General features: G+C 42.0%; 1 protein-coding gene across 16 annotated transcripts in view; it reads left to right on the top strand.

Annotated features, from left to right (window-relative positions):
* ASPH (aspartate beta-hydroxylase) overlaps window positions 1-20,836 on the top strand; it is a 386,456-nt gene that overhangs the window by 99,967 nt on the left and 265,653 nt on the right. For all 16 annotated transcript variants that reach the window (XR_007472942.1, XR_007472943.1, XR_007472941.1 and 13 more), the window contains one exon: window positions 2,698-2,739. Coding sequence is in view for 11 of the 16 variants with exons in the window: in XM_049700865.1 (XP_049556822.1) it covers window positions 2,698-2,739 (42 nt within the window). In the remaining 5 variants the exon portion in view is untranslated. The remainder of the gene's footprint in view (window positions 1-2,697; window positions 2,740-20,836) is intronic.

The following is a 20,836-nucleotide window of genomic DNA, read 5'->3' as shown; positions in this document are numbered from 1 at the left end:
CACGGTGGCCCTGATTCCTGGGAGCGCACCTGGCCAGGGCCCTCCCACACCTATTTAAAAGGTGACCAGTGCAATCCACTCCTCCTTCCTTGGTTTCCCCCCTGGGGCAGGAAGATTTGTGGAGAGCCCTAAACTTTTCTTCATGACCAGCACCTACCCGTCTTCTCTAGTCAACTTAGAAACTTGCATTTTACGCGTGATTTTTAAAATTACACTAGCCATGTGTCAGGTAACAGATTACTGGAAGGTGTGGAGACGCCCAGCCCTCCTGCAGGCATTGCTGGTACTGCAGAGAGAGAGCTCTTTGGAGATGGAGACTTTTGATGCTTTTCTTCTATCCTGTATCCCTGATGCCTACAAGAGTGCAGCTTAGTAACCGATGTACTGCCTGGACTGATAAGGACGGTATATATGAATAAGATCAGAAATTCTAGAAAGTTCAGTAGTGATCTAGAAGTCTTTTATTTATTTATTTTGCGGTACGCGGGCCTCTCACCGTCGCGGCCTCTCCTGTTGCGGAGCACAGGCTCCAGGACGCGCAGTCCCAGTGGCCATGGCTCACGGGCCCAGCCGCTCCGCGGCATGTGGGATCTTCCCGGACCGGGGCACGAACCTGCGTCCCCTGCATCGGCAGGCGGACTCCCAACCACTGCGCCACCAGGGAAGCCCTAGAAGTCTTTTTTATTTTATGTCCTCATACCTCCTGAAGCACTGGCTAGTGTGTATACAGCCATCGTTATAAAACCCACTCTTTGCAAAAGTCAAGACCTGCACTTCTCTTTGCCTTCGTTTCCCTTGCAACAAAAGTAGAGGCTGGCACAGGAGAAAGAGCGTGTTTTGGGATTGTGTGCACCGCTGACCTTGATGACTTGGGCCCTCTACTTTCTCAGCTTCCGCTTCCTCCTCTGCACGAAGAAGGAGATAAGACCTTCTGCGGAGGGTGTCGGGAGACAAGAGACGTGCCTTGTGCTTGGCACCAAGCTGGCACACTTTTAGTCAGTTTGCTTCCTCTCACCTGGGGTCTCAAAGGAGAAAGACACTCGATGGATAAAAATCCCCCTTGCATCAGGAGCCTGCCTCAGATTTACTTCTCGCCTCCAGAAAATGAAATGGTTTATATGAATGAATGTGGGAAACTGGGGATGAAAAAATCCAATGATCATGACTGCAACCCTGAACGCACCCTGCATGGCACCCGCACCCTCTCACATCTACTCTGGGGAAAGGATGGAATCTATGACTTTTTAAAAATTAATTAATTTATTTTTGGCTGCGTTGGGTCTTCGTTGCTGCGCATGGGCTTTCTCTAGTTGCGGCGAGCGGGGGCTACTCTTTGTTGCAGTGCGCAGGCTTCTCATTGCGGTGGCTTCTCTTGTTGTGGAGCACGGACTCTAGGCGCGCGGGCTTCGGTAGTTGTGGCACGCGGGCTCAGTGGTTGTGGCTTGCGGGCTCTAGAGCGCAGGCTCGGTAGTTGTGGCGCACGGGCTTAGTTGCTCTGTGGCATGTGGGATCTTCCCAAACAAGGGCTCGAACCTGTGTCCCCTGCGTTGGCAGGTGGATTCTTAACCGCTGCGCCACCAGGGAAGTCCCTGGAATCTATGATTTTTTTAATCAATCTCCCAAACTCTGCCCCATCCCCACTGGAACTCACGCATACACATCATTCCTAGGAATTCTCAAAGGCTAGATAAGTACCTACTGGGACAGAAATTAACTGGTCTACCTTGAAAATTAACTAGATCCTAATCTGTACTAAACCAAAGGCCAGATAGGAGGTTATAAATGCAGAAATGAGCTTGTTTACACAGTCAGGTCATGTGCTGTTGTTCCCTGTCTGTGGTGGGTGTTCTTCGGCCTGTCCAGGCTCTTGGTGGGTTTTGCTGTGCTCGGCAGCCCCATCCGTTGGTGGAGAGACACTAGCTGTGATGAACTTAGTGAGAGGCTGATACAGCCTCTCCTCAGCAGGTGAGCTATAGCACACCTGGGCTCAGTGTGGGCATCCCCACTGGGTCACCTGTGGATGTATGAAGTGCTTGAGGAGTGAGGCTAGTGTTCTCAGTAGGGTGGCATGCTGCATTCCTTGAAAGCACACAGTGCCTATTATAAAGTAGTATATGGCTTTAGGAGGCAATAAAAATATTGGACAGGCCTTTAGGAGGGCTTCTCCTGACCCAGTTTGCACCCACAGGGGCACTTACTGTTGGTGAAGGTGACCCTCCACCCCTTATAGACCAGGAACATTCAGCCTGGTGCCCAATACCTACTTACTGCTCGGCGACTTTTATAAGTTATTCAGATTCTTAATATTTTATAACAAATTGCATGTGTAAAGAATTCAGGATTTAGGAAAATTGAATGGTTTGCCCAGAAATATTTTTCTGTTTTTTTAAATTGAAGTGTAATTAATTTACAATGTCGTGTTAGTTTCAGGTGTACAACAAAGTGCTTCAGTCATATATATATATAATTTTTCAGATTCTTTTCCATTGTAGGTTATTACAAGATATTGAATATAATTCCCTGTGCTGTGCAGTAGGTTCTTGTTGTTTATCTGTTTTATATACAGGAGTGTGTATCTCTTAATCCCAGAAATATTGTTCTTAAATGATATTTATTTGAATTCATTTAAAGATAGTCCTGTAATTTGAGATATTGAATCATGACTCTCACAGTACTTATTTTGCTTTGTCTTTTCAGAAACAAATAAGAAAACAGATGATCCAGAAAAAAAAGAAAAAGGTGAGATTATCAAATCAACGTTTCAAGTATACATAGGGAAGAGTTACTGAATCAATACTATCCATGAATAACATGATTTTATTTTATATCACTAGTTAAAATAAATTGCCAGTGAGTTTATTATTTCAATGATTTTATCAACAGACATTAATATTCTCCATAAACATTAAAAGCTAAGGCTCTGGAGAGAGATTGGCTTCTAATCCTGGTTTTGTCATTCACTGTACATGCATCTTGAGAATTACTTAGCCTCTGTGCCACAGTTTCCTCTTCTGTGATATGGGAATAATAATAATAGTACCAACTTCCAGGAACTGTTCCCACAGTAGTAATTAAGTGAAAATATATGTAAAGTTCTTAAAGCAGTGCCTAGCACAGGGAAAGCACTTAGGAAACGTTAATTATTATTGTCACCTTTGTTGACAAAGGTGCTAAGTAGAGAGATCCAAGGTAGAGAGATCCAAAGATTATTAGAACGTGTTCTTTTTTCAAGGAACTCTGAATTGTTGGAAAGAAAGGCATGCAAACAGTTACATCCATATAGAAAACGTCATCTCTGCCTTCTGAGAACTTATGACAGAGGCATTCTAATAAATTTAAGAATGGTGTAGAATTTTAATTCAACTCTCACAAAGGTCATTAGAGTGAGGAGCTATTAAATTTATAGTTAAATTTATAAATATTATATGGATGATCATAGAATAGTGTTTATACTTTCAGAGTCAATTGAATGATAAAATCGTCAATGATTAAACATTATTGGAGTTTCAGGAATGGCTTTAATTTGTGGTGATAAAAGAAGTGTTTATGCTTAAAAGGTACAGTTCGAGTAAGGTCCAAGATCTTACTTACTCAGTATGTAAATACTACTTGAGTATATGGAGTTACTGGCCTGTGGCCATTATTTTATAGCCCTTAGGCTGGGAACCAAGCGTTTAGCTCATGCATTTTTTTTTTCTGACTAGTTGTTTTTAATTTTATATTAAAGTGATATACAGGTCTAATTTTTAAAGTGTGACTTATAAAGAAAAATAATATTCTTCTACCCTACTACTCCCTCTCCATTTTTAGTTGTTTCTTCTAGTACTTCCCTATGCATTTCTTTTGTTTTAATTGAAATACAGTTGATTTACAATGTTGTGTTAATTTCTGCTGTACAGCAAAGTGATTCAGTTATACATTTATATATATTGTTTTTTTAAATATTCTTTTCCATTATGGTTTATCATAGGATATTGAATATAGTTTTCTGTGCTGTACAGTAGGACTTTGTTGTTTATTCATTCCATATATAATAGCTTAAATCTGCTAACCCCAACCTACCAATTCATCCCTCCCCCACCCCCCTTTCCCTTGGCAACCACAAGTCTGTTCTTTATGTCCGTGAGTCTGTTTCTGTTTCATAGATAGGTTCATTTGGGTCATATTTTAGATTCCACATTTAAGTGCTATCATATGGTATTGGTCTTTCTCTTTCTGACTTCACTTAGTATGATAGTCTCTAGGTGCATCCAGGTTGCTGCAAATGGCATTATTTCACTCTTTTGTATGGCTGAGTAGTATTCCATTGTATATATGTACTACTCCATTGTACATAGTAGTACATCTTTATCCTTATATCTGTCAATGGACATTTAAGTTGTTTACACCTATGCATTTCTAAATAACTTCTGAATTCCGCAGTTTTCTCCTCCATGTTGGAAACCGTTGGCTGGCTTTTATATATAGATGACTGGGATTTCACCTGCTCATCTACTCACACAAGCTCTCCATGCTGCCTTACCTCCCCCATCTTCCACTAAATTCATGACTTACTCTGTTGGGTAGTGATGAGTACTAAGGAGAAAAGACAAAGCAGAGAGGAGGGTATCAGCAGCTTTTGATAGAACTGATCACTTCCTGTCCTCCGGAACACTTCCTTCCCTTGGCCTGCAAGATGCCACGGTCTTCTGACTTTCCTCCTCTCTCTACTGTTTGCTTTTTCCCAGCCTCTTGGGGCGGTTGCTCCTTTTCGCCCTGACCCTCAAGCATTGGAGGCTCCAGGATCAGTCCTCAGCGTGTTTCTCCATCTACACACACTCCCTTGATGATCCCATCAAATCTCATGGCTTTAAATATGTCTTTCTGCCAAAGACTACTGCTTTAACTGCAGGCTGGGCCTCTTCCCTGAACTCTAGACAGGTATGTCCAGCTGTCTACCTGATGGCTACCTGGTGCCCTCAGTTGGGTATCAAATAATCGCAACAAACTTAAAAAGTATAAAACGGAACTCCTGACCTTCCCCTGAAAATACACTCCTCCTACAAATGTTCTCTTTCCTGCCTCCCTGTCATTCCATCAGCAAACCCTGTCCTCTCTTCCGAATGGATCCTGAATCCAGCTACTTCCTGCCACCTCCCCCCGTCTGCCACCTGGGTCCCAGCTGCCACCATCTCTTGCCTGATTATTTCACTTGCCTCCTAACTGGCCTTGCTTTGTTTCTATAATCTTTCTCAATTCAGTAGCCACGGTGACCGTTTTCAAACCTAAGTTGTATCATGTTGCTCACATGCCTCCAGCCTCTTCACATCTTCCGCAGGGTAAAACCGAAGTCCTTTCCAGTGGTTTACAGCCCTCACGCATCGGGTTCTCACTCTCAGAAGGTCTCTGAGGAGGTTAATGATGTGCTCAAGGCCGCTGTGGGAAGACTTGGCTAAGAGCACTCCAAGCAGAGAACAGTCTGTGCAAAGGTCCTGAGGCGGGAGCGAAGGCCTGAGAAGCTGGAGCACCCCTAACCAGCTAAGAGTGTGTGCAGGGCAGTTGGAGAGAAAGTCAGGGGCCAGACCATGGCAGAGTCAGGATTGGTTTCTTCGTGCAGTGGGGCACCACGCCCAGCCCATGCAAGTGCCTGTGCAGAGCAGAGCCTTTCCACTTCACACTCTGACTGCTTGGCTTCTGGGAGGCTCACTCCAGCACCTACTTGCAGAGATAGAGACGGGAGGCTGGGTTGTGGAGGTCACTTATTGCCGACGTAAACAGGGACAAACCCTGCTCCAGACACTGTGCACAGCGTTCCTGTGACCTCAGGCTGCTCACTCTGCAGGGCTCCGTTTCCTCCCTGGGGCTGTGTGTCCCTCTGCACTGCCCGGTTCCCTCTGGTACCCTTTGCACAGCTTTACCCTCCCGGGGTTCTGAGCCTAAAGCGATCTTTCCAGTGGCCTGGGAGGTGGGCTCCCTTGGCTATTTCTTCACGGAACCTGTGGAGAGAATCCGCAGCAGCTTCACCTGACCGGCTTCTCACTCCATCATGTAGAACTTATATTAATACCTCTATCAGTACCAACCGAGGGATGTTGGCAACTGAAGTCTTTTATTGATTGTGACATCCAAGAAGAGTCTTAGGATTAAAAGACATAATGAATCAATGTTACCCCAGATTTACTGAAAAACCTATTTGAGCAAATTGTCAGCTTTGGGAATTCCATCCGTTTTTTACTCAGATAGATTCATACAGTGCTGTTAACTGGCAGGGCAGAGGGAAGGGGAAATATTCCATTTCTGGAATCTGTGGTGAAAAAATTGAATGTTTTAATAGCCAGACATTAATTTCATAATAATAGAAATGGAGTTTTTTTAAAATAGTAATTGTAAATTTGTCTCAGGATGAACCATTAGGTTGTCTAATTTTCTACCGCGTTACCTCCCTCAAGTTCTTTATCAAAGAACCACGGATGAGAGGGGGAAGATATTATTTTTACTTAGAATTAATAATTATATGATCCTTTTCTTTTAGAGAATCAGGTTTAGTATATTTTGATAGAGGCATAGGTTTGGAATAGGGCTAATTCCAAAACAGGCCCTCTTTGGAGATGCCAGCTTCTTAAATTGAATCAGTTTATTTACATCTGTTTTAGCTAAAATTGCTATATCAGTTTCTCCCCACTGGATGTCATCTTTTCCCACACATTCCGTATTCCACAGCCACAGAATGGGATTGTGAGTAACAAAGTCATGCAACACAAAAGTGGCTTATGAAATGTCCAGTTCAAACAGTTATTTTTATTCATCCATTTATTCAGAACATATTGAGTACCTGCTATGTGCCAGGCCCTGTTTTAGGCACTGGGGCTAAAACATTCAATAAAAACAAAGTCTCAGTTCTCGTGGTACTTATAACTTATATTTTAGTGTATGTGTATGTAGGGAAGTATATAATTTTAAAAAAATAGAATATAATATGCAGTGATAAATATGAAAAGGAATATAAAAGAGGAAAAGAGTACAGAGGATGACAGTGGGCTGGGGTGTTGCTCTGTTGATGGGCCTCTTGGACAGTGACATTTGGAGATGCAAGATGCAAGGGCGTGAGCTCTGCAGCCACCTGGGAGAAGTGAGTTCCAAGGGTGGAATATGAATATGAAAAACATATTCATAGTCCCTCGGGGAGGTGTGCTTAGCACATGTGAGGATTAGTGGGGAGGCTAGTGTGGCAGGTGAGGAATATGAAGGGAGAGAGAGAGGAGGGGGTGAGATCAGAGGGGTTATAGGGTCCAAATCACATAAAGCTTTGAAGAAGGGCTTTGAATATGATCTCAAGTGAGATGGGAAGCCATTGGGAGATTCTGAGAGGAAGATTGATATGATCTGCTTTATGTTTCAAAAGGCTCATTCTGGATGTAGGGATGCAAAATTGGAAGCAGGGAGGCCACTTAGAAGATGCTTGCAGTGGTCCGGGCATGAGATGGTGACACCTGGGATTAGGATGTGGGGTAGATGTGGCGAGCAGTGGTCAGATTCTGCATATATTCCCATGTGAGGTCTGTAGGATTTGCTAATGGTTAGGATGTGGGGTATGAGAGAAAGGAGTCAAACGTGACTTCTTAAAAAGCTGTGCGTTAACAAATTCATTGAACGTTAAAAGTATGCAGTGTGTTACTGATTTAATACATGTCAAATGTCAGTTATTAGAACAGGATTTGTGAGCCTTTAAAGAAATTTGAGGAGCAACAGAATATACCCATGCCTGCAAAAAGGGAATGTGCTTTTGCATGTGTTTGTATGTCTGTGTGTGTGTGTGTGTGTGTGTGTGTGTGTGTGTGTTGTGTTAGATAGAATTGCTTCTGGATCAGGGTCTTTTCCAGAAATTCTCCTTTGATTTAGACTAATATTTAATGTCCCACTATATTATTCATTACAATTAAGGATATGCTTACTCACTAAATTTTGTGAACGTCTTTAAGAAGGCATTTAAAGATTTCCTGGTTACTACTTGTGTTCTTTTAAAAGTAATAGTGCCTCAGCAAAACACCAGATGGCACTAGAAAACAAGTCACATTTACACTAACAAATGACATTTTTTATGCAACTTAGGGAAAAGTCTGGGATGGCTATATCACTGCCCTTAAATCAGCTTAATGCAACCAGTAGCTCATGTGGATATTTCTGAGTTTTCTGTGATCATAAGGAAAATAGAGAGAGAGCCAACAAGGGCAATAATCAAGCCTAATTAAGAAGTTTTCATGTTTTTAAAATATCAATATGTCTGTCTCCATGAAGATTTTCCTGGGATTCTTACAACTGTGTATAACGTATTTGAGCAAAAATGGAGAACACTGCCCTGAGGATTAAAAACCAGACTCCTTACAGCAGCACCTGAAGCGGCTCAGGATCTGGCTCCTGCTTATGTCTTTCCTCTGTTCAAAATGCGCTTCCTTGACTCCCCACTTCACAGTCACAAACTCCTGTTCCTCAGAACTGAGCTTAGCGATGACCTCTGCCAGGAAGCCTTCCCTGACTACGCCCCCATCTCCTACCCGAGGCTGGAATATGTACTTCTCCTCTCTGTTCCCAAGAAACCTCGTGTTTCAGATTTTTGACATGTATTTTGAGTTTTCCCCTTAATTTTTACACACACACACAAAAAACTTCTTAAGGGTGGGAACCATGACCTCCTCCACCCTTGTATTAGTCAAGGTTCTCCAGAGAAAGAACCAATAGTGTGTGTGTGTTTGTGTGTGTGTGTTTAGAGAGAAACACAGACACAGGTGTATTTTAGGGAACTGGCTCATAACATTGTATAGGCAGCAAGTCTAAAATCTGCAGGGCAGGCAGGCAGGCAAACTGGAGACCCAGAAGAGAGTTGATGTTATAGCTCAAGGACAAAGACATTCTGGAGGCAGAATTCCCTCTTTCTTGGAGGTGGGAGGGGTGTCAGTCTTTTTCTTTGGGTCTCCAACTGAGTGGATGAGGCCCACTGACATTATGGAGAAAAATCTGCTTTACTCGAAGTCGACTGATTGAAATGTTAGTCTCATCTAAAAAATATCTTCTCATCTAAAAAAATACCTTCACGGCAACATCCAGATAAGTTTGACCAAATATCTGGGTACCATAGCCTGGTTAATTTGATGCATCAGATTAACCATTACATCTCTCCAGTGGCAATTAACCATTACATAGTAGGAGCTGAATAAAATAGTTGTAGTACGAAAAAATGTGGTTAACTCCATTTCCTTTGATTGCCTCTTCATCTGATGGTGATAATATGAGATGCAAATAGCCTAAATGGTGGGAAGGGAGAATTATAAACAGAATATCCAAGTATGAATGAACTTTGTGTCTACAATGTACTATATCTCAAGTTATTTTCACATAGTTTCTCATGTAATCCTTATCAAAAAGGTCTTGTGAATTAAGTATTTTTTAGCCATTATTTCAAGTATTTTTTTTCCTTCTTTCTCTCTTCACTACTTCTGGTGTTCCAGTTAGTTACACGTTGGACTGCATGATACTGTCCCACAGGTTTTGAACCTTCATTCATTTTTTTCCTTTGTATTGCATAATTTCTATTGCTCTATCTTTAAGTTCCGTGATTCTTTCTTTTGCCATTTCAAATCTGCTGTTGAGTCCATCTAGTTAAAATTTCATTCCAGCTACCGTTCTTTTCAGCTCTAGATTTCCAATTGCTTCTTTTTTGTAGTTTCCATTTCACTGTCAAGATTCTGTATCTGTTCACTCATGAAAACCTTGTTTTTTCTGTAATCCTTTGTGTTCAGTTATAATCACTGATTTGAAGTGTTTTTCTGATACACCTGGTATTGGGCACACTCAAAGGCAGTCGCTATTGCCTCCTTTTTTGTATCCTGATTGAGTCAGGAGAGTCCTTTTCCTTTGCATGTCTAGTAATTTTTGGTCAAAAGCTGGATTGTGTATGTTATATGTTGCAGCATCTCTGGAATTTGTTTTGCTTTTTCTGGGAGTTGTTGGTGTCTTGTACACAGTTAATTTGCTTGGGCTCAAACGGAAAAAATCTGTCTCCCCTGCAGTAGGAAGCAGCGACTGCCTCTGCTCAGGGTTTTTGGCTTCTAACTGCTGTTTTTAAGTCTAGCCCTCTGGTGGGTGGCGGTCGAGGTGCCCTGTGCCTGCATAATTTACTGGTCTGCTGAAGATTTGGGCAGGATTCATACTCAGATCTCGGGGCTTGCTTCTGAGATTTCCCTTTGCATGTGGGATTCCCCGTCTAAGTTTCCGGTTGCTGTGCCAGCGCTACCTTCTGCGCAAGTTATATCTCAAGCCAGGAGGACATCTATTTTCTGCTACTCAAACTGTGTGTGTATTGAGAAATGTATTCAGGCAAGACACAACAAACTTACAGATTTCACCAGAAGCAGTTATGTGTTTTGAAGATCGATTTCTGCCATAGTTTTTGCTGCCATGAAGTCTCCCGATGATTCCTGCCTCCTAGCAGTCATGCCTCTCTGTAGTCCTCTCTTCACTGAATAGGGCGAACCTGTGTGACCCAGAGGGTATTGCAGGAATGACAGAGTGTGACTTCCAAGGCTAGGTCATGACAGACATTGCAGCTTCTACCTTGCTTTCCTTTGGATACTTGCTCTGGGGGAAACCGGTTGCCATGTTATGAGAACACACAAGCAGCCCTTTAGGCAGGTCTGTGGAGGAGGAGGAACTTGTGTAAGGTAATAAATGTTTATGGTGGTTGTAAGCTGCTAAGTTTGGGGGTAGTTTGTTTTGCAGTCATGTATAACGAATGCATCTTCTTCGAGTTTCTGGTTGCTTTTTCACCAGCCTCCCTGGGGTTACCCATGAAGATGGAAAGTTAACCATCAGCCAGGGATTTGGGCAGAGTTTACTCTCAGGATCTCAGTCCTTCTGTGGCTCTCCTGCTTCCAACATTTCTCCTTTAAATTTCTATCTGCTCTGTCGCTCTGAATGCCGCCATCCACGCCGTTCAGTGAGGAAGGACACTGCCCATGCAAGAAAACCACAAACTCATCATTCTTACCCAATGTAGAAACAATCTTTCAAGAATAAACTCTTCTATTTTTAAGTTTCTCCCTGTCTTTAGTCATGTTCTAGTGCCTTCAAATAATTGTTTTAATGTTTCAGCGATATTTCATTGATTTAATGAGTGAAATATAGAATACTAACACTCTGAATATTGAAGAAGCTGGATATCTCCAACCCATTCTGGATTCCCTGACTGTGACCTGCCTCTTCGTATTTTAGTTAAAAAAATTTTTCTTGTTGATTTTCAGTGGTTTCATGTGTATTACTGATATTAACCCCTTGTTGGATTTTTGTATTACCAAAATATTTTCCCAATTGGTTTTTACTCTATTAACTTCATGTAACCATGCCTTACAGGTACATAATGGTTGGGATAAATGAGTGTATGAATGAATACGTGAGAGAATGGTGTTCTCTGGTCTGTTTTGGTACTTTGAACAGGTCTAACAATATCACCGTGCTTTCATATACTTTGCCATTATAAAATAATAAAGTATGTACAAAAACATTGGACAACCTTGATTCAGATGATTTTGTTTCTGGGAGCTTGGGAAGAGTGAGGCAAAGAATAAATGCTTCCAGCAAAGAATTTATTCATTATCTTATTGAGATAAGAACTGTAGTTTCTGACTGTGGAGACCCCTGTCATCAAGCTTCAATTATTTGGTCTCTTAGGGTCCTTTTCATTGACGTACATGGGCATGACCAAGTCATCACTGCCTTGAACTCAGTTCCTGCACCGTCAGTGTATGTAGGTCTTCTGTCTTTCAGCTGTCGATTGGAGGTGCTTTGGTTCATTGTCTTTAGCAGTCCCTAAAACACTGTAAGTTTTTCATTATTAGTACCACAACCCATTTAGATGTAGCGTAGGCTGGTGGTTCAGTTCAGGCCACACCACTATGGCTTCAGAATTTTCCCTTAATGTAGAAGAGCAATGTAGCAATAACACACTTAAGCCAACTCAGGGCAAAGCTTTGAAAAAACAATCTCCCTTCCACCCTTGCAGCTGTGAAAAGACATTATGAGATAACTGCTGTTAGAGACTTATTATAGTCATTACATTCAACAGCTACAGTAGTCTTAGTGGTTCCTAAAATATACCAGCAGTTATTGTCTGATTACTTCTCCAGATAAGTTAATTATAGGAGATTTCTGACTCTTATACAAGTCTGATTTAGAGAGAAGTTTAATTACAGCAATTTTAGTGATTTCAATAAGCTCAGCATATATTACCAGTCTCAGCAAGTGAAGCAGAGGTTTTTAGCTGTGTTGAAATACACATTTGCTTTGTTTTTATTTTTCATTTCATGATTTTTAACTGTATTGTAGTACGAGTGATAATTCAGGCACCTGTTTCCACTAGAGTGGCTCTTCAGTCACATACACCACAGGACAATAATGGCAAATTCTTTGTTATCATTGAAATCCCGTTCTAATGTTTCCCATTGAACACTCAACATTTTACAATGCTCATTTCTGTAATGATCGTGACAACGTGAGCAGGGAAGAAAAATAGGTTTCTTAAGGAAAAAACTCAGATATTAGTGTGTTTTACAATTATCATTAGGATCTAAATTTTCTTTTAACTGATGGGAAATGAGACTCTGCATCAGAATAATCCATTTTTTGTGTATTAACACATTGTCTGTTTGTATACCGAAGCATATTAAGGAGTGACATATTAGCTACATATGCCCAAGCTAGCTTAAAATTAAGCTTTCAGAAAATGTGCCGTAAAAAGACAGTGCTGTTGGTAGTTGAATAGATTCATTTACTTAAACAAGACTTCAAGTTGGAGAGTGCCTTAGTTTGAAAGAGGTATTACTGAGAATTATCTCAGTCTGATTACAGAGTCCTTCCTCCCAGCATTTTTCATTCTTCTGATATAATGGTGAATTGTACTGACATTTACAGCAGTAATTCTTGCCATATGTTTTTATTTTTCATTAAAAAATCAAGTATGTGTTGACAACAGAAAGTATTAGTAATAGTGGAAATAAATCACATCCTTTCTGTTTCAGTTTGGGGGATTTGATTACGTTCTGCCTGGGAAGCTGGTCTATTTATCCCTAACACCGTGTCAGTCGTGCTATTCTCCTTTGCTAGAATGTTCTTTCTACTTTATCTGCTTAGATCCTACAGCCCTTTGCTGTTATTGAGGCTGCTCAGCAGTGGCACAGAGCAGCATGGGAGTGGCTGGAGCCTAAGGTCAGACAGACACTCAGGAAAGTCAGGCACGAGCAGCAGGTGGTGTCGGAAGGCCATCCAGTAGGCAACAGGCAGATATATCTTAGGAATGGGGAGAAGCCACTAACTCTCACAGGGATTCGGGAAAAGACTACAAGAAAGGCTGGGAGTGGGAGGATGTTTGCTGACAAAGTATTTTCACATAGAAGAGGAGCACTGAAATTCTCCAGAGGCCCTGGCGTAGGGTAGAGCCCACTGCCAGCCCTGCCATGGACTCTTAGGTCCAGGGTGATGGCAGCAGGGCACGGGGTTGGTGCAGGGACATCAGCGACACTCAAGGTTTATCAGCTGCCTTAATGCTTTGATTTAACCCCCCACTGGCCTCCTCGCCCTCCATCCAGAACATTGGAAGCTGGTATATGGATAATGAACTGCTACTGAAACCAGGGAGGCACCTAAACACAACTGGCTTCCGTGTAGGCACCGGTGTGTGATGCAGCATTTCTCAGCCCCGCCTCCATGTTAGAGTCACATGTGGGAGTTTTCAGAAAGGGTCCCGGGTCCCACTCCCAGATACTGTGGTTTCCTGGCTCTGGAGCACAGTCATTATAATGAGCAGACATGTTGAGAAGTACTAGGTAAGGCATGCTGATGACCTGGTCAACTTGGTCTGTGCACCAGGATCCTCTTAACTAAAACTTTTTCATTGGGTCCACTTGGTTCCGATACCATTCCTTGATAATATTTGAATCCAATTTGAAGGGACTCTTTAATAAAATATAAAGACAACAAAAGGATTATCTGAGAGGAGCTGAACCTATACTATGGAAAGAACTATCGTTAAGTTTATCAAACAGCTCTCCTAAAGATAAATATACGCACCACAAATGGTAAGCAGACCCCTGCCCCAGCGGCGCAGGTCTGAGAACCGGCTACTTCCTCATTGTGGCGTTGGTGGGATGCTGAGCTGGGCAGGGTGTCTGTGTCTGAATTTGGTTCTGGACCCTTTTCCTCTTTCGCGGCTCATGTTCTGTCTCATCTGCAAACCCTCTTCTCACCTCACACGGGCCCATTCCTTTGCTAAACCTTGCAAATTTAAATCGGGACTAAGAGAAAAATGTTAACGAATTCTCAGTCGCCATCTACCCGCACTCAAACTTCAGGTAATAAAGAACAATGACGCTTTCCTAAGTCTAGTTTTTTCTGTTACCACTAGTTACTATCGCACTGATGTCAGCAAATGTTGGAAGCAACTTCAGCCCTTCCAACGCTACACAGATGTCACCTGGGAAGACACTGACTGCCTCTCTGGCCTTTGACTAGGAGAGACCCACTTCCAGGCAGACTGTGCTCAAGCCCTCTGGCCCTACTGTCCTCTTTCTCCACCCTCCTGCAGCAGCCAGGGGCAGAAACTGCTCTCTTTGGGATTTTTGCTGTTTAACTAATTTAACCCTCATCATGTGCAGGTTATAAAACATCTGGGGACCTAGGACATATCATTGATTGAAGATATGTTCCTATATGGGATGAAGATGTTCGGGGAAAAATATAAACCTAATACTAGAGAGCAAATATATTGCACTATTTTGTCTCATGCTTTGCCCTCTCCTGATGGGGCCCAGCTGTGCTTCACACACAGAAGCTGCTCGGCATTGTGGTTCACTGCCGTGGATGCCTTCTTGGATGGCCAGGGAGAACTTCTTATAAACTCTTTTCTGTTAAAGTCGTAAAAAAAATCACTGAGGTAGTTAAAGGAATCCATTTCATACATCCTCCAAATTGTTCACTACTAGAGATATTAATCATTTAAGGCAAATGTGCAGCAACTTATATTGTAAATTCTAAACTTATTTCAAATCATAAGTACATTTGTCCATTTGATTATGGTAGAATCAGAGAAGACTGATTTTGCCTTTGAGTTAATTCTTAAGAAGTCAGCTTATGTGGATGAAGGGAGTAAGGGTAGGAATTGCATATATCCTAATACATTTCTTTTACCGGAGATTCACTTGTGTTGGGTGAAGGTATAGTCCCGGTTCACCCCTATGTGTGTTGACTTCTTAAAGAACGAGCGTGGGAACTGAGTCAAGGGACAGCAGCTTCTAGTTAAGAGGGATGATTCATTAAATTAACCAGTGTTTCAGCTTTGTTTGTTTGCCATGCTCTGTGGAGTGCCCTGAAAATAGAGCAAATAAAATAAAGCAAACGATATAAGGAGGCAGAGGTTATGAGCAAAACGCGGTGGGAGCACCAAGGAGGGAATAACTCACTACTGGGGGTGGGAGGGTAGGTGGAAAGAACGGACGTCTTCATAGAGGGTGACATTTGGGCTGGTCCTCAGCGAACAAGGGTTGTATCCGTGCAGGTCTCTTCGCATAGACCTGAGAATTCAGATACCTAATTTTTTTGTCGTTGTTGTTTTGTTTTTTTGTTTTGCGGTACGCGGGCCTCTCACTGCCGTGGCCTCTCCTGTTGCGGAGCACAGGCTCCGGACGCGTAGGCTCAGCGGCCATGGCTCTCGGGCCCAACCGCTCCGCGGGATGTACGATCTTCCCGGACCGGGCACGAACCCGTGTCCCCTGCATCGGCAGGCGTACTCTCAACCACTGCGCCACCAGGGAAGCCCCCTAAGTATTTTTAATGACAGGGATGATGGGTTAAGAAAAACAACTACGTGTTTCTGCATACAGACAGCTCATCTTAACTCCAAGAGCAGTGCTACTAGGGTATCACAGGAATGCTGTCTATGAAACAATTGACATTGATTAGAGTCCCATTTTGAAACTCTTGACAACTACCACTTTGGGGGAAAATTATAATTCTTTTTTTTTTTTTTTAATATCCAGTGATTTTTAAAGTACTTTCCTTTGTTTCTTCAATAACATTGATGGTACCTTTTGTTTGTTCCTTTCCTGGTTCACCAAATAGATTAAATTAGAGCCTATTTCTAGAACTATTTATGTATTATTTATCTGGAGCCTTCAGGGTCAGTTAGCTACCATGATTATATAATATCAACTCTGCTCAAGGTGGAAGTAGCATTAATTGCCAATTATAGCTTCTGCATAAAACTAATGAACTTGGGTGAGCTTTTTATTTTGTTGCCTTGTCACTTTGATTCATACTGCATCTTGCTTTTTAACTGCTTCCATGAACCCCATGTGCTTTCCTTCTGCCTTGGGTGTTAAAGCTTTATTAACACTGCTTTGGAAAACAGCTAACTTAAAAAGCTAAATGCTTAAGGGATTTATTATAAAACTCAATCGTGCCATTAATTGCTGGGGTAAAATAATGCATTCAGCAAGGAAGCAAGTTCCTGCTTCTCCCATGTGTCTGCTTGATTGTGCTATTGGTAGCTCACTCTCTAATTAAATGTGTCCAAAGATAGGATCAGCTAAAGTGTGTACTGTATAAATAGTTTTCATTCCCAGTTTGCAAGTTTAAAACCCTGGTAAAAAGAGTTTACCATCTGTTAAAACCCAAACATGCAGTGTGCCGTTGCATAAAAATAAGCTACACGTTATTCATAAAAAGAATCACAACATAGATCCTATCTTTCAGGCTGACAGTCATCTGTCATGTTTTAGAATGTCACCACCTTCTAAGTGACAGCATGCTGAGTAGTGCATTCTGTTAAAAAAACGTGATCATCTAGAAACAGTGAAATTAGTAGATTCATTTTTATTCAAGTGAAGATAGATTTGGATCTAAGTTTTACTGGTGAGAAATTACAGCTTTTTTCTTTGATATTGGCAAATGAAATTATTTCTAAGAGTTTTATTTTCAAATCTTCTTTTCCCTAAAATTTAACTATTTCATTTAGCCAGGAAATTGGCTCTCTCCCTGCACTGCCGTTCCCTCAGCCCTGTGACAGCTTCTCCTCAGACTCTTACAATCACTTCCACTTTTTTTTTTAACGAAGTATAGTTGAGTTGCAATGTTGTGTTAGTTTCAGGTGTACAACACAGTGATTCAGTTTCATATATATATATATATATATTCTTTTTTAGATTATTTTTCCATATAGGTTATTACAAACTATTGAATATAGTTCCCGGTGCTATACAGTAGGTCTTTGAGGTTATCTGTCTTATATATAGTAGTGTGTATCTGTTAATCCCACACTCCTAATTTATCCTGACCCCCCCTTTCTCCTTTGGTAACCATAAGTTTGTTTTCTATGTCTGTGGGTCTATTTCTGTTTTGTAAATAAGTTCATTTGTATCTTTTTTTTTTTTTAGATTCCACCTATAAGTGGTATCATATGATATTTGTCTTTCTCTCTCTGGCTTACTTCACATAGTATGGTAATCTATGTCCCTCCATGTTGCTGCAAATGGCCTTATTTCATTCTTTTTTGTGGCTGAGTAATATTCCATTCTGTGTGTGTGTGTGTGTGTGTGTGTGTGTGTGTGTGTGTGTGTACCACATCTCTTTATCCATTCATCCGTCCATGGACACTTAGGTTGCTTCCATGTCTTGGCTATTGTGAATAGTGCTGCTACGAACATTGTATTGCATGTATCTTTTCCAGTTGTGGTTTTTTCTGGATATATACCTAGGAGTGAGGTTGCAGGATCATATGGTAGCTCTGTTTTTAGCTTAGGAACCTCCATACTGTCCTCCATAGTGGCTACACCAATTTACATTCCCACTAACAGCATAGGAGGGTTCCCTTCTCTCCACAATCACTTCTTCTTATACTCTTTACCTTTCCACTTATATGTATTCACGACAAGAGAAACTTCCTAAAACGCAGGTTATTTATGATCATTCATTAAAACCATCAGTAACCATTGCCTGTGGAACAGAGTCTGAATTCCTCAGACGACTGTTCAAGAAACTCCATAATCTGACTCTGAGCCTTCTGTGAAGCCTTGATCATCACTATTCCTCACCCAGAGCCCTGTGAAATTCCACCAGACTTCCCACAGATCCCTGAACTGTCCTCTTTCAGGTTTCCACCTCCATATTTTCCTCTTTCTGTGGAAGATTTTTCTCCGCTTCTGTCTCATCCCAAGTTAGATCTGTGCTTCAAGACTGAGCTAAACACCAAATTCTTCCTTAATTCTTACCTTAGTGTTCCTATTAGAAGTAATACCTTGCTTCTTTGTGTTCCCAAAGTATTTTATAATTCTTATTTTGCCTAATAATTTTCAATATTCTATTCTAGTCATTAATTTACCTTTTTTTTTTTTTTTTTACTTTCTAATGTCAATTATTTGAGAATAGAGATTTTTTTCTTAGTCTTTTCAAGCTGCTGTAACAAAAATACCATAAACTGTGTGGCTTAACAGAAATTTATTTCTCGTAGTCCTGGAGGCTGGGGAGTCCAGGGTCAAAGCACCTGCAGATTTGGTATCTGGTAAGAAGTCTGGTTTGTGGATGGCAGATTTTTGCTGTGTCCTGACTTGATAGAAAGGACTAGGGAACTCTGTGGAGTCTTTTTTTACAAAGCACTAACCCCATTCATGAATGGGGCCTTCATGACCCAATCACCTCCAAAGCGCCCCACCTCCTAACACCATTACCTGGGCGGTTAGGATTTCAACATATGAGTTTTAGGGGGACAAAAACATTCAGTCTATAGCAGGATTTTATACAGTTCATTTTTGTGTCCTCTTCATTAGTCAGCATAATACCTTGTGAGGTACTTCATAAATGTTTGTCAAGATAGTTTGAAGGAGGAGTAAGACCTTCAAGATGGTGGAGGAGTAAGACGCAGAGATCACCTTCCTCTCCACAAATACATCAGAAATACACCTACATGTGGAACAGCTCCTACAGAACACCCACTGAACGCTGGTGGAAGACCTCAGACATCCCAAAAGGCAAGAAACTCCCCACATACCTGGGTGGGACAAGAGAAAAAAGAAAAAACAGAGACAAAAGGATAGGAACGGGACCTGCACCAGTGGGAGGGAGCCATGAAGGAGGAAAGGTTTCCACACACTAGGAAGCCCCTTTGCAGGCGGAGATTGTGGGTGGCGGAGGGGGAAAGCTTCAGAGCCATGGAGGAGAGCACAGCCACAGAGGTGCGGAGGGCAAAGCAGAGAGATTCCCGCACAGAGGATGGGACACTAAGGCCGCTGCTGCCGCCACCAAGAAGCCTGTGTGCGAGCACAAGTCACTATCCACACCTCCCCTCCCAGGAGCCTGTGCAGCCCGCCACTGCCAGGGTCCCGTGATCCAGGGACAATTTCCCCAGGAGAACGCATGGCGCGCCTCAGGCTGGTGCAATGTCACGCTGGCCTCTGCCCCCGCAGGCTCGCCCCACATCCGTACCCCTCCCACCCCCCTGGCCTGAGTGAACCAGAGCCCCCAAAGCAGCTGCTCCTTTAACCCCGTCCTGTCTGAGCGAAGAACAGACGCCCTTAGGAGACCTACACGCAGAGGCGGGTCCAAATGCAAAGCTGAACCCCAGGAGCTGTGAGAACAAAGAAGAGAAAGGGAAATCTCCCCCAGCAGCCTCAGGAGCAGCGGATTAAATCTCCACAATCAACTTGATGTACCTGCATCTGTGGAATACATGAATAGACAATGAAGCATCCCAAATTGAGGCAGTGCACCTTGTGTGATTTTGTTTGTACAGCTTTGCTTTTACCATTTGTCCTACGGTTCTGTCTGTCCATTTTTTTTTTTTAAGTATGGTTTTTAGCACCTGTTACCATTTGTGGATTTGCTTCTTGGTTTCATTGCTCTCTTTTTTCTTTCATTTTTATTACTTTTTAATATTTTTATTTTTAATATTTTTTTAATTTTTAAATTTTTATTTTTTAATAAATTTTTTTTTCTTTTTTTTCTCCCTTTTCTTCTGAGCTGTGTGACTGACGGGGGTTTGGTGCTCTGACTGAGTGTCAGGCCTGTGCCTCTGAGGTGGGAGAACCCAGTTCAGGACATTGGTCCACCAGAGACCTCCCGGCTCCAGGTACTATCAAATGGTGAAAGCTGTCCCAGAGATCTCTATATCAACATTAAGACCCAGCTCCACTCAACGACCAGCAAGCTACAGTGCTGGACACCCCATGCCAAACAACTAGCAAGAGAGGAACACAACCCCACCCATTAGCAGAGATGCTGCCTAAAATCATAATAAGGTCACGGACACCCCAAAACACACCACTGGATGCAGTCCTACCCACCAGAAACACAAAATCCAGCCTTATCCACCAGAACACAGGCACCAGTCCCCTCCACCAGGAAGCCTACCAACCCCCGAACCAACCTTACCCACTGGGGGCAGACACCAAAAACAACGGGACCTATGAACCTGCAGCGTGAGAAAAGGAGACCCCAAATGCAGTAAGTTAAGCAAAATGAGAAGATAGAGAAATACACAGCAGATGAAGGAGCAAATTAAAAACCTACCAGAACAAACAAGTGAAGAGGAAATAGGCAGTCTATCTGAAAAAGAATTCAGAGTAATGATAGTAAAGATGATCCAAAATCTTGGAAATAGAATGGAGAAAATACAAGAAATGTTTAACAAGGACTTAGAAGAACTAAAGACCAAACAAACAATGATGAACAACACAATAAATGAAATTAAAAATTCTCTAGAAGGAATCAATAGCAGAATAACTGAGGCAGAAGAACGGATAAGTGACCTGGAAGATAAAATAGT

The sequence above is a fragment of the Orcinus orca genome, chromosome 17 (genome assembly GCF_937001465.1).
Source record: "Orcinus orca chromosome 17, mOrcOrc1.1, whole genome shotgun sequence".
Classification (NCBI taxonomy): domain Eukaryota; kingdom Metazoa; phylum Chordata; class Mammalia; order Artiodactyla; family Delphinidae; genus Orcinus; species Orcinus orca.
The sequence above is the reverse complement of the archived record's forward strand: the minus strand, read 5'-3'. Positions and strand labels throughout refer to the sequence as shown.